Source organism: Ostrea edulis, chromosome 7 (genome assembly GCF_947568905.1).
Source record: "Ostrea edulis chromosome 7, xbOstEdul1.1, whole genome shotgun sequence".
Lineage (NCBI taxonomy): Eukaryota > Metazoa > Mollusca > Bivalvia > Ostreida > Ostreidae > Ostrea > Ostrea edulis.
The window spans coordinates 72,721,570-72,735,711 of record NC_079170.1 but is presented as its reverse complement, the minus strand read 5'-3'; the positions used below and the strand labels follow the sequence as shown (position 1 = coordinate 72,735,711).

At 35.9% G+C, this 14,142-nt stretch overlaps 1 protein-coding gene and 1 long non-coding RNA gene across 6 annotated transcripts in view; one reads left to right on the top strand and one right to left on the bottom strand.

Annotated features, from left to right (window-relative positions):
• The window catches only part of LOC125656183 (neprilysin-1-like), a 29,423-nt gene extending 22,365 nt beyond the window's left edge, over window positions 1-7,058 (top strand). For 2 of the 5 annotated variants that reach the window (XM_048886775.2, XM_048886776.2), the window contains 5 exons: window positions 1,164-1,231; window positions 1,525-1,655; window positions 2,541-2,714; window positions 5,395-5,480; window positions 6,855-7,058. In XM_048886775.2, the coding sequence (XP_048742732.2) occupies window positions 1,164-1,231; window positions 1,525-1,655; window positions 2,541-2,714; window positions 5,395-5,480; window positions 6,855-6,954 (559 nt within the window). In that variant the 3' untranslated portion in view covers window positions 6,955-7,058. The other 3 variants (XM_056145293.1, XM_048886777.2, XM_056145292.1) reach the window with 2 other exon arrangements.
• Window positions 7,059-10,929: 3,871 nt separating this feature from the next.
• LOC130048484 (uncharacterized) lies at window positions 10,930-11,867 on the bottom strand. The gene is made up of 2 exons (XR_008797276.1): window positions 11,390-11,867; window positions 10,930-11,169 (listed from the first exon to the last, which is right to left on the bottom strand). It is a non-coding gene; the product is annotated as an uncharacterized LOC130048484 (long non-coding RNA).
• Window positions 11,868-14,142: the final 2,275 nt, after the last annotated feature.

The following is a 14,142-nucleotide window of genomic DNA, read 5'->3' as shown; positions in this document are numbered from 1 at the left end:
GATGTGGCACGATAAAGATACCTCCCTGCTCAAAGATCGTAAGCGCCGAGTATACGCCTAAATTTTGCAGCCATTCACCGATATTGCTGACGTCTCCACATGCGTGAAAAATTCTCGAGAGGGACGTTAAATAATATGAATCCAACCCATTGAACAGAATATATTAAGCAGCACCGCTTATATACTACACCTTTGTAAAGATACAGGATGACATTCATTTTAACTTGAATTAACATACTTCGATCTTAGTCATTGGAGATCTGGGCAAAGTAGGAGAATGTCAGGGGGTATACGTGAAGGTCAAAGACTTCGTTTTGAAGGGATAAAGATGGCAGCGCCAAGGATGAGACGAAAATAATTTCGTGATAGTATGTCCACTTTCATTGGTTGTTGTGACCAATTCTATTTTATACACGTGCTGCTATTATAGTTCGCTTCGAAAGTGTTCTTTCGGATTGCTGGCTATTAATGATACAACATCATACAAACATATTTATGCAATCATGTAAAAAAAGAAAAAAAAAAGAAAGATGCAGCGTTTTGTAAAATACTATCTTTCTTATATGGCCTTGATAACGGGTCCCGTGTCGCGGTAGGCGTTGGCACGTTGAAGAACCCTCACTGCTTGGGCCCTGAGCCAAACATGGGTCTGAATTGATGGTACTTACAAGTGCTGACTTCTAAATATGTGTGAAAAATGCTCAAAGGGACATAATAAACTCAACAACGTTTACATGATACCCACTTACAGGTGTGAAAGGAAATAAGCAGATTTATCAATACAGGATATAAGAGGAAGTATTCATAGTCAATTGATTTTTAATCAAATAGATACGGTCGACATAGATGCTTACTCCTCTAGGGCACCTAATCTCACCTCTGGTATATCCAGGGGTTCGTGTTTACCCTACTCTCTATTTTGTATTCCTTATAGGAGTTATGAGATTGATCACTGTTCGTTATCTTCGTCTCTCGTTTAGAAAGGAGTATCCATCTTGGCGGGAAACAGAAGTCGTCACAAATATCCGTACTTTAATGATACGTTTTCAGATTTAATCAATCCCGTACGCGTATGGCAGACGTTAGTTTCTACTGTTTTTGCTGCTTACTCAATACATGTACCAGTGATTTGGGAAATGGTTTTTTTTTCTTTCTTTTCAAAGGTCTTTCAACTTTGGATCAATTGGATTTTCCACAGGTCATGAAATTACCCACGGCTTCGATAATTCTGGTAAGATCTTTTATATCTCTCTATTCATAAAGATGTGTTTAAATTTTCTTACTTTAACATATAACAAATTGCCAACGTGATATCTAAGAGACGTACTGCTTATAAGTAAGGAAGGCTACAACCTTAAGTGCCATAAATAGGTAAAAATTTGTGGCTTTTCATTTACAGCGGGTGAAGTCTCTATTTGAGTGGAAAAAATCTCAAATGAGACCGAAAACCAAGCAAATTATTAAAATAATATGTATTATAAAGGGTGATATTTTTTATTACTCAAAATGATGATATTTTGGCAGGGATTCTTATGGACAAGAATGGCACTCCGTCCTTGTGGTGGAAAAACCAAACAGCGTACACATATTTTAATGAACAGAGAAACTGTCTGGTACAACAATACTCCAATTACTCCGTCGGATTCAACTCCACGGTAGGTGCCGGGTACATCCACGTGTGTACACCCTACTGGGAAATTATCTCTTTCTATCACATTGTGAGAATATTAGAACCAACCACTAGTATTTGCAAGACTTATATATGGGAAATTCCATCGAAAGTTGTGAGGGGCGAATCCAAGACTTTGTGAAGGGGGTCTACCATTAATTTTGGTTTTCAAAAGGGGTCCACCCTCAAAATGCATTATTTTGACCTTTTTAAAACAAAATGTTCTGAAGAAAGGGGGCTCTAACCCCCAGAAACACCCCCTTCCTCTGGATCCGCCTACAAACAAAACGAAACTCTTTAACAAAATCTTTATTTGTAGAGACAATACTAGATCTAATTTGGCTACACTTTGTGGAAATACGAAGTAATGAAAATCTATTTGTTTCATTACGTAATATGATTTATAGAATTTTGTTTTTCATTTCTTAATAACTTTATTCACCCTCTTTTGTGTGGTTTTATCTTGCTCTACAATATAGTTAGCGAATATGTATATGCACCATTAATGCTTTTAACATTGCATTGTTTATTTAAAACAAAGTGCGTAACACCATTTTAATTTTTAGCTTTTTGATTTAGTTTTCAATTATTACCTTTCTAATTTCTTGAGAACCAATTTCGGAAAGAAACGCCTAGTTAATGCTTATAAACAAATTTTGCCAAACCTTTTTTTTGTTTTTTTTGGGGGGGGGGTTTTGTTTTTTGTTTTTGTTTGTTTGTTTGGTAACCTTTCTTCATCTTATACAAAACAGTATTAATCATATCACATACATTACAGCTAGAGGTTCTCTCATATAAGTACCCATTTATAGAAAATTTTACGGGAAAGGTTAACAGATTTGATGTGTATACTGTGCATGTATAACATCAGATTGCCGGGAACATTTCCAAAATCCAGGGACAGAATATTGCAGATAATGGTGGAATATATGCCGCTTACAATGCTTTGAAGAATTGGAAAAACTCACAGGATAGTTCGAAGCTGACAGAATTACCGGGTCTGTCCCTGTCTCAGGAGCAAATGTTCTTCGTAGGATTTGGTCAGGTTTGTAATAATTCTCGTTCTGTTAATTTAGGTATTCAAAGGATGTGAAAACCTAATCTTAATTTCTTGTTTGTAATCATTAAGATGAGAACCGCATTTAGACTTTTGGATTCGGTCTTTTTTTTATCATGCCAACACCTAACGGAAAGACTCGCAGATACACCTTTAATTCCGATATTATTCCAGAGAAATGTTTGATACTGAATTTAAGCATCAAACTATGAATCTGTCGTGGCTAAAAATGGACAAAATTACGTACGCCTTTCTTTTGATTGATTGATTGATTGATTGATGTTTTCCGCCACACTCAACAATTTTTCAGTTATATGGTAGCACCCAGTTTTTATTGGTGGACGAGAGAACCCAGATACAATGTACCTGGGAAGAGACCACCAACCTTCCGAAAGTAAACTGGTAAACTTTCTCACTTACCAGCGCGAGCTTCTTTTGAAGATAACGCTTTAAGTTTACTGACGGCATTACTACACGGTAATATATCAGTACTAAGTGATAATACATCCCTGCCACGTGGTAATATATACAACAGACCAAGTATTTCAAGAATGATGCCCATGTAAAGAATTCTATTTCGGTCCCATCAGGATGGTGCCTGATAATGAATGAGTAAAGTGTCAGAAAGGTTAAAGAATGAACAGTGATAAATCTCATAACTTCTATAAGGAATACAAAATTAAGAGTTAGGGAATCACGAACCCCTGGATATACCAGAAGTGGGATCATCTGCCTAAAAAGAATAAGCATCCCCTGTCGACAGGTCACACCGCCATGAGCCCTATATCTTGATCAGTTAACAAATTAGTCCGGAGTAGACCGTAGTAAAAAACAATATGTGTGCCTAGACCGGCTTAACAATCGGTATGACGGTATTCGACCAAACGATATGTTGTATTGGCAAATTTGATCGTTATAACGAACATAGAATTTACGAAATGCTGATTTTAAATGAGACTGTTGAAACCCCTGTATGTCAGTAGTGTGTCTCGATTCAAAAACTGAACGAGATATAAACACCATATGCAGGTGATAATGGAATATTGCTACATGAATATGGAAAGTTGACGATGGAGAAGTTGAGATCATCTCGTTTGTCATGAAGTTAAGTTGTTAGTTTAACAATGACTCACTGAGTCGTATTTTGTTAATCAAGGACAGAACTTGCTGAGTGCTCGATATAATATATTATGCACCATATGCGATGTTTCCATAATCGCTGATGAATAAGAGTATTCCTTTATTTGTCAGCCATTACTTATGAATCATCTGAATGTGTTTCGAAGCTTTTATACACCGTATGTTGAGTGTAGTTTTAGAATCCACAATCAAAGAAATAATGCCAAAAATTAGTTCACACAACAAACTAACCTATAGAAATCCAAAGGTTTTCTTAGAAATATAACATAAATGCAGTTAAAAATACGAGTTTATGAAATAATTGCCATAGATTTGTCCCCATCAAACTGTGGCAAATGCAAAACAGATGAGGCGTTTACTTACATGATAGTGGTTTCGAGGTTATTAACGAAGACGTTTACATTTTAGGGCGAACAAAGAGACGGACAAAACTTCCACCCACTCTTGGGGAATGGTATTGAAAATGTCAAAAAATAGTAATGGTTGGTATAATAGCAATGTGATATGTTTCACTTCTTCTGGCCCTAAAATCACTCCGTGGAAATGTTATTGAGATATTAAGATAAATATAGTAATAATACAAATACGACGATCAGCCCCAATGTTTGATATACATAGTATATACTCTATACTGTTGAATCACATTTCTCTTTCTTGACATCGAAGCTTTGTTGTTTTTTAATTTGTCACCTTCATGTGTATATGAATTGGCGGATGAAGAGTTACAATACAGTGGTTCAGTTTCCCTCGTTTCGTTGAGGATTTTAAACAGTGGCTCTGTCCATTTCACGAATAAAAAAGCCCACAAAATATATCCACTAAAAACTCTGACTCCAAAGCGTGAATGAAACTCTTTTGGTATTCAATTGAATAACCGAACATTTGTAACCGATTTTGTTTCACCCGAGTTCCGTAGTCTTGTGTTAAGAAACAGTTCAAAATAAGGTTATTTATTTGAAATATTTGAGTGTTATGGGGTTTAGAAATCATCAGAATCATGGAAGTACTCATGTTTCCCAGACAAAATGGTTCCGGGGGCATTCTGCAGCTCCAGGTCCTTGTAGTTATCTCAACAGGTCCACTATGTTCTCCGTACCCCATGCTTGTCGTAAGAGGCGACCTAATAGGCGGCCCTTCGGATAAGACCGCAAAAACCAAAGCCCCGTGTTACAGCAGGCGTGGCAAAAAAAAATGCATCTCCCTGCTCAAAGGCCGCAAGTGCCAAGCATAGGCAAAATTTTGCAGCCTTTCACCGACAATGGTGACGTATCTATATGAGTGAGATATTCACGAGTGGGACGTTAAACAATATACAACTAACCAACCAATCCTATGGATGAAGGATGTTGTCTCATTTTGTGGAATATACTATATATTGATCTTTTTACAAATTTGTTGTAGACGGAGGTACTCTACCCGATGTCAGTATTCACGGGAATATCATCTACCTTTGATTCTGTGTGTTGTGGCAAAGATATACTAGTAGAACTAATAATAGAAATTTGATATACCTCACTTATAATTGCAGTTGTTCTGTGAAACTCTATCACCAGAACTAATTCAGAAATACACATCTCCAAGTGGAAAATTTGCAGCTTTACCTGGAAGGATTAGGTGAGTTTTCAGTTAAATATATTCATGGGGATTATAGTTCAGAATCCAGTTTTCTTCTTCCTCTTTAGAAATTTCAAGGTATCTGATGTAGAAAATGAGTTTATAGCCACATTTGTTTACCTTATGAACTGTATTATTTGAAATATTTATGTGACGTCACATATTGTTTTACTCAGTCCAATATCCACTACATTGTACCCTTTAGTGTCCAATAAGTTCATGTAGCAGTTCATGAAGAATGCATGTTTTATTGAAAACTTTTCAATGATACATAACTTCTTTGGTGATTTGGTCCTTGGGGATCCGGGTAAGAAGATGTCCTCAGTACCCTTTGCATGTTGTAAGAGGTGACTAAATGGGGCGGTCCTTCAAATGAGACCGCAAAGACCGAGGCCCTGTGTCACAGCAGGTGGCTGTGGCAAGATAAAGATTCCACCCTGGCCAAAAGCCGTAAGCGTCGAGCATAGCCCTAAATTTGCAGCCCTTCACCAGTAATGGTGATGTCTCCATGTGAGTGAAATAGTCTCGAGAAGAACGTTAAACAATATACAATCAATCAATTTAATCCTCTTCTCACACATTAAAGCACATTACAATGAAAGCTTTTATCATATCTGAGATTTCACCAACCCGACAAATTGTGATTCCCAAACACCCATTATAAATACACATAAGTTTAGGTTACATATTAAATCTTGCATCAACTGTCACACAAAAATCCCTCATAACTTTAACTCTGACAGTAGAAGTAGTAGATTAAGAAGTCTTCCGTTGTATGATCAGTATCTCTCTCCTTTTTCGTTGTATGCTCGGTATCTCTCTCAACTTTTCGTTGTATGCTCGGTATATCTCTCCTTTTTCGTTGTATACTCGGTATCTCTCTCCACTTTTCTTTGTATGCTCGATATCTCTCAAGCTTTCTCTCTATGCTCGGTATATCTCTCCTTTTTCGTTGTATACTCGGTATCTCTCTCAACTCTTCTTTGTATACTCGGTATCTCTCTCTTTTTTCGTTGTATACTCGGTATCTTTCTCCACTTTTCGTTGTATAATCGATACATGTCTCCTTTTTCGCTGTATAATCGGTATATCTGGCCTTTTTCACTATATGATGCGTATCTCTCCACATTTTGGATTCTGGGGTACATTGGATTTCGTTTACCCTATACGATGTCATTAACGCGTTTTATTGTTCATTTAGTGTGCTCTTACAATTCCTCACATAATGATAAATCTGCCTTATATATTAAAGGTCATAAGAGATAATTTGTTTCACCTGTGGGTATCAGTTATAATCCTACAAAGCGTAGGAAATTTGATCAAAGATGCAATGTAAATATGTCTGAATTAACAAGTTCATAATTTGCTTTTCAGGGCAGTAGGTGTAGTATCAAATTCGAAGGACTTTGCAGAGGCGTTCCACTGTCCCACTAATGCACCGATGAACCCGGCAAGAAAGTGTCGAATTTGGTGAGACGAACAGTGAATGACCGTGATCAAAATGCTTCCCAAGATGTGTGATGAAAGCTTGTAAAAAGAATTAGTATTAGATAAATCTTTATATAGATAGCAAACTAACCACCCAATTCCATTCGTTCTTGAATATATAGTAGTTCATTTGGAAGTAGAGACAACTTCATTTCAAGGATATCGTAGAGTGCATTATATACTGGTGATGTACCTATTATCGCTGACTTTCGATTGTCAGTCGCTATATCTGAAACAATGTGAATAATCGATTGTCATTTTGAAAATCGAAAATCGCCGACGTCGGTACTTTTGCTTAATGATACGAATATTCCAGCCGCGACTTAACTAAAATCAAAAATGGCTGACGAAGCTGAATCATCCGATAAGATTGAATATTGTTTTAACGTCCCTCTTTAGAATATTTCACTCATATGGAGACTTCATCATTGCCAGTGAAGGGCTGAAAATTTACACAGGCACCTGAAGTATGGATATTACTACCCCCCCCCCCCCTTTTGTCATAATTTTTTTTGGTGGCAATAATTTTTCTGAAATGTATGAATTCCCAGTCTATCTCATCCCTCTTTCGATTCATGTAATCGTTTCACGCTTTTTGTAAGCTTTAAAGATTGGCCTTCTACCGGTATAATAAAATACACAAGGTAAGAAACAAAAATTTGTAAACAAACAGGGGGTCCCCGTTTCCGGGCACATTTTCCAAGTAATTACAGCGTTACCTAAGGAATTTTGACGAGCGGAAGGTCGGGGAGATGTCATACTACAAGTCTCTTCAACTCAAAACCCATCTCATCTCTTTTATTTGACACAATCTTGCGTGCATTGATCGGACAGGGCTTCATCTCTTCCACTGGCAGCCAAAAAGGTAGTCACAGAGTACGAATTTATAACGTGTCGTGTGATTGGTCCGCGAATAATCCCGAGACCCTTCGGATGATCCCGAGACTAAGCAATGTCTTTCCGAACCAATCACACGGCGCGTACAACAAATTCGTACTCTGTGACCTCCTTTTTGGCTGCCAGTGGAAGAGATGAAGCCCTGTCCGATCAATGCACGCAAGATTGTGTCAAATAAAAGAGATGAGATGGGTTTTGAGTTGAAGAGACTTGTAGTATGACATCTCCCCGACCTGCCGCTCGTCAAAATTCCTTAGGTAACGCTGTAATTACTTGAAAAATGTGCCCGGAAACGGGGACCCCCTGTTTGTTTACAAATTTTTGTTTCTTGCCTTGTGTATCTTATTATACCGGTAGAAGGCCAATCTTTAAAACTTGCAAAAAGCGTGAAACGATTACATGAATCGAAAGAGGGATGAGATAGACTGGGAATTCATACATTTCAGAGAAATTATTGCCACCAAAAAAAATATTATGAAAAAAGGGGGGGGGTAGTAATATCCATACTTCAGGTGCCTGTGAAAATTTAGGCCTGGGCTCGGCGCTCACAGTCTTTGAGCAGGGAGGGATCTTTATCGTGCCACGCCTGCTGTGACACAGGGCCTCGAATTTTACCTCGTAAAACAAGCAAGGGGTAATGAGGCTCTATTCTAATCCGGATCCAATAAGAATGACAACAAAGTTGAAAGATTTATCCCTATCCCGGTAAAACAAAATCTAAAGTATGGGATTATTAACTACAAATTTCTTATGATTTTAGATGTTTCCATATGAGTGAAACATTCTCGAGAGAGACATTAAACAAGACACAATAAATCAATCAGATTAAGGATTCTATTCTAATTAACTTGATATTGAGAGTAAAAAATAAAGTAAATTTAATTTATGTTTTGCGCATGAATTTGAAATGAATAAAATTCGATTATTTTTCGATTAATCAATCGAAAAAGTTCATCCGATTAATCCAATCATCGATTTTTTTTCCGATTGCCCATCACGATTATATACATTTGTATTAAACAATATACAATCAATTGAACAATATACATTTGTAACTTAATTCAACGGCAGATCGTGTTGCATTTGGATGTATTTGTTTATTCTTTTCATTTCTTTTTCCAAAACTACAAGACAAAAAATGATTCTACATTGCACAACATTGACATCCGCTTTTTCGAATATCAAAGCAGAGAGAACGACATATACCAGAAACCTATAGATCCACGTTTTATTTGTTTTAAAAATCACATTTAAGAGTCATTTTATCTTCCAGATTCAAGTGCTATTAGAAGTTTCACATCGCAACCTCAAGATTATTAGCTTCTTTTCTCAGCAACATTTTTGTCGACATATTTTCAAATATTCATTTAAGCCTCATTTGAACTCAAACATATTTAAATCTCTATCCAGTATTAGTTTGGCAGTCAATTCGGTTATCTAACATCTATATCGTACGCAAAAAGTTCAACCGTACGTCCAAGGATTTGACATTATGCATATTTCTATGATCTCTCCCAATATTCCTTCTGTGCTACTATCTGGCAGCTAATAATAAGTGTTAATGGAAAAAAAAATTGAACCGGGTTTTGAAACAGTTCATTCTACTGGGTTTCATCATGCAAAGGGTGACATTACACGTTCAAAGCAATTGCGATCTTACCAATATCGTCCACAAAACATTCTTATCATAATCATACACCAACTGTGTACCTAGATGCTCGGGATTTTGATTCAGTGTTGAAAAATCGCAACCTTTATTAATCTGCTACAAAATATGTTTTATCCGTGCTGATATCCGTGAACCAATACATTTCAGATTGCTTGGTAATATATATATATAGAGAGAGAGAGAGAGAGAGAGAGAGAGAGAGAGAGAGAGAGAGAGAGATTCTCAGGACAAACGAAAACAATTACATAATGTATATATATATATATGTTTAAATTGAATGTTTTGAACACCGTGCGTAACAAAAGTAACGTAGATGGCCCGAAAATCATTGATAATACCAAAGCTTTTATAATATCGGATTTCATATTTAAAGCAAATAGCTAGCGAATTGCATGAAATTACAGATCTGCCACAGTATTAATGGATATCAAATGCAATTGAACGTCAATCATGCAAATAAAAAATACAAAATGTATCAGATGTTAATGCCAAACTAACAATTCATATTTATGACAAATGAGATGGCTTCAGTTTCTACTTCACCAACTTTCCATATTCATGTAGCAATATTCCATTATCACCTGCATATCATATTTATGTCTCTCAACTGTTTTTCATGCGAAAGCATGTTCTGCACATTAGTTTCTAAACCGAACAGACTACTGACAAATACGTTGATGTTACTAAAGTTTCAACAGTTTCTTGCAAAGTCAGTATTCCTGACGATAAATTAAAGAGTAGACTTTGACATCATAGACAGTTGTTTCTTTAACAAAAAAGGAAAACGCAAATATTTATTTCTAATAATCAGTCATCCAAAAAAATACTTTTTTAAACACCACTCTGATTCCACGCAGAAGTACTCTGAAGTTGAAATAAAAATATGCTGGAGTTCCTCATTGACAATTATTGGTCCTAGGTGATCAGGTCTTCCCACAGTCTGTTGGAATATCCATGGGCACGAATTGTGCTTCTTTGTTAGCTAAACTGTTTTTATAGTCCTATGAAGCAGAATTTATTCAAAACCTTGTACGTGAGAAGATGAAAAAGCTCTTGCTGTAGCCTTCAATTCGACATTTAGATATATCGACGACGTTTAATCTATTGACAATAATAACTTTCATTCATATGTGGATTCGATATATCCCTTTGAACTCGAAATAAAAGACACCACAAAGTCATCTACTTCTGCGTCATAATTAGATATTTATTGAAAATAGATATCACCGGCAAACTAAAAACTCAACTTTATGACAAACGGGATGATTGTACCTTCTCCATCGTCAACTTCTCATGTTTATGTAGTAATATTCCATTATCACCTGAATATGATGTTTATATCTCTCAACTGATTCGATACGCAAGAGATTGTTCTGCGTATGACAAAGATTTTGGTTCAATGTCACTATTTTTATTATATATACAAATTGGCAATGAGCTATTACAAGGAAAAGAAATAAAACACAATAAATATTGTTTCTTTCCAAAAATATACAACATATCAAATACTCAGTCAACAAAGACATTGTCATGAATATTATGGAAAAAATAAACACAAATACATCAATAACATACCCCAATTGTATGGCAGTGCCACACCCAATTAAACCCGTCTCACCGGAACAAAGAGGTATTCTATTGTGAATAATAAAGAAAATTGTATAGACTCATTGTCGAAATTACTAAAGAAATATTCCACTGCTATAACGCATTAGAATTGTTATAACTATAAATGAATGTTAGCATATTTATGAAATTAATAAAATACTAAATGTTACTATAGTAGAATTACATGTATTGATACTGATAATATTTATCCAAAATAAAATATCAAAACATTTTATAATTTGCTTACCAATATTAAAAATGTGTTACCCCGAACTCTATTCGAACACCCTGTGAACTGTGTGAAGGGCGGCGTCAGAATGAAGAGCGTGCACATATAGTGAGTGAGTTATAAATAAGCCGACAAACCGGTTTTAATATTCCAAGTAATCAAACATAATTTATAAATTTCTTAATTACCTGGACTATTGTTATAAACACAAAATACTAATATTAAATTGTATCTGAAACTTAAATACATTATTTTGCATATTTTTTAATCTCAAAGAAAATGATTCGCAAGGACAGAACTCTATAAATAACTCTCAATCAATTACGGCGCGCAGTTCGCGATAAAATTCCGCAATACGATTTATGCGTCACATGCGTAGGGCAAGTTTTTAAATCGCGGCAGGCTACTGAAGAACAAGATGATTGTACAGGGGTTTCAACAGTCTCGTTTAAAGTCAGCATTTCGAATGGGTGAAATGAATGAGTTACCGTACCTATACTGGATTCCCAAACTACATAAAAACTCTCACAAAGATACATTGCTGGGTCCAGTAAGTGCTCTACCAAGCCCCTATCTTTGCTCCTCACGAAAATATTAACAGCTCTGAAGGAGAAGCATCAAACTTACTGTGCGACTACATATGCCAGAAGTGGTGTTAATCAAATGTGGCTTCTAAAAAAATTATAAAGAATATTTAGTAAATTTAGTAAATTCGCAAAACTTTTCCCAAATCAATAACATAAAAACCAATAACTATTCAAAACTTTACATTACCATTCCTCACGATAAATTAAAGACTAGACCTTTTGACATCATAGACAGTTGCTTTTTCAACAAAAGTGGAAAACGAAAATATTCATATCTAGTTATCAGTCATCCTAAAAATTACTTTGCTAAACATCACTCTGATTCCACGCAGAAGTACTATAAAGTTGAAATAAAAAATATGCTGGAGTTCCTCAGTGACAATACCTTCGTGGTCTTTAGTGATCAGGTCTTCCCACAGTCTGTTGGAATTCCCTTGGTCACGAATTATGTTCCTTTCTTAGCTGACCTGTTTTTATTTTCCTAGGAAGCAGAATTTATTCACAAACTTCTACGTGAGAAGAAAATACCTCTTGCTGTGGCCTTCAATTCAACATTTAGATATATCGACGACGTTTTGTCTATTAACAATAGTGACTTTCATTCAACTCAAAATAAAAGACACCACAAAGTCGTCCACGTCTGCTTCAAACTTAGATATTCTATTGAAAGTAGACATTAACGGCAAACCGACAACTCAACTGTATGACAAACGGGATGATTTCAGCTTCTCCATCGTCAATTTCCCATATTTGTGTAGTAATATTCCATTATCACCTGAATATGGTGTTTATATATCTCACCTGATTCGATATGCAAAAGCTTGTTCTGCGTATGGTCAGTTTTTAAATCGAGGCAAGGTACTGACAAACATATTGACGGTACAGGGGTTTCAACAGTCTCGATTAAAGTCAGCATTTCGCAAATTCTATGATCGTTATAACGATCTAGTTTGCCAATACAACTTATCATTGGGCCAAATTCTGTCTGACGTGTTTCATATCGATTGTTAGACCGTTTTTGGAATACTGAATTTGACTACGGATAACTCCTTTTACCTGATCAGTCTATAGATCTCACGGTGGGTGTGACCGGTCGACAGGGGATGCTTACTCCTTCTAGGTACCTGATTCCACACATGGTATCTCCAGGGGTCTGTGGTTACTTAACTCTCTAATTTTTTAATTTTTTTTTTTATTTTTTTTTGCTTTTATTATGAGCAAGTAAATAACAATGATACAGAAACACCAGGTTTGGGATCAGGTGCGTAGGAGGAGTAAGAATACCCTGTTGACTGGTCACACCCGCTGTTAGCTAAATATCTTGATCAAGTAAACCAAGTCATCTGTAGTCAAAATCAGCATGCAAACAAAGGTCTAACAATTAGTATGAAACACGTCAGATAGCATATAACCCAGTGACATATTGTGTTGTCAAATTAGATCATAATAACGACCATGTAATTTGCAAAATGCTGACTTTAAACCAGACTTTTGAAACATCTGCAACATGAAATTATTTGTCCGTAGCCTGTATCGATTTATACATTTATCATACGCAGAACAATCTTTCATGTATCGAATCAGTTGAGAGACATAAACACCATATGCAGATAATAATGGAATACTGCTAAAAAGATAATAGAAGCCAAAGTTTGTCATAATGTTATGTTCTTAGTTTGTCGTTGACATATACATGTATGTACAATAAGACATCAAACTATGAAGCCAGAGTGAAAGATTCTGTGGTGTATTCTGTGGTGTATTTTATAGCGATAAGATAAAAGAAGGAAATAGATTGATTACAATTCATGTAAAGCAAAATTAAATTCATGGAATGACTGAACAAAAGGAATCAGAAAGACAGGAATTTTCCTGATTTTTCGGTTCTGTGTAAGATGCAAATAGTCAAAGACTATCTGTAGGCTCTATAACAGTCTCCACCTGCACGTAGATGTCTGGCATAACTCCTCAACGTTCAAGGAAAATTATCAAACGACGGGACCCCGGTTCTTTGGTCCTGTTATTTGTTGTCTCTGTAACAATAAATAAACATGCAAGTATATAACCTGTAATACGGTACCCAATTTAGATATTAGTTGGACCAGAATTCCGGATTGATCATATTTGTCAGTGTTGGTTAGTTAGACGGTTTTCGGTTACAAATAAAATGGTGTAAATTTTCGC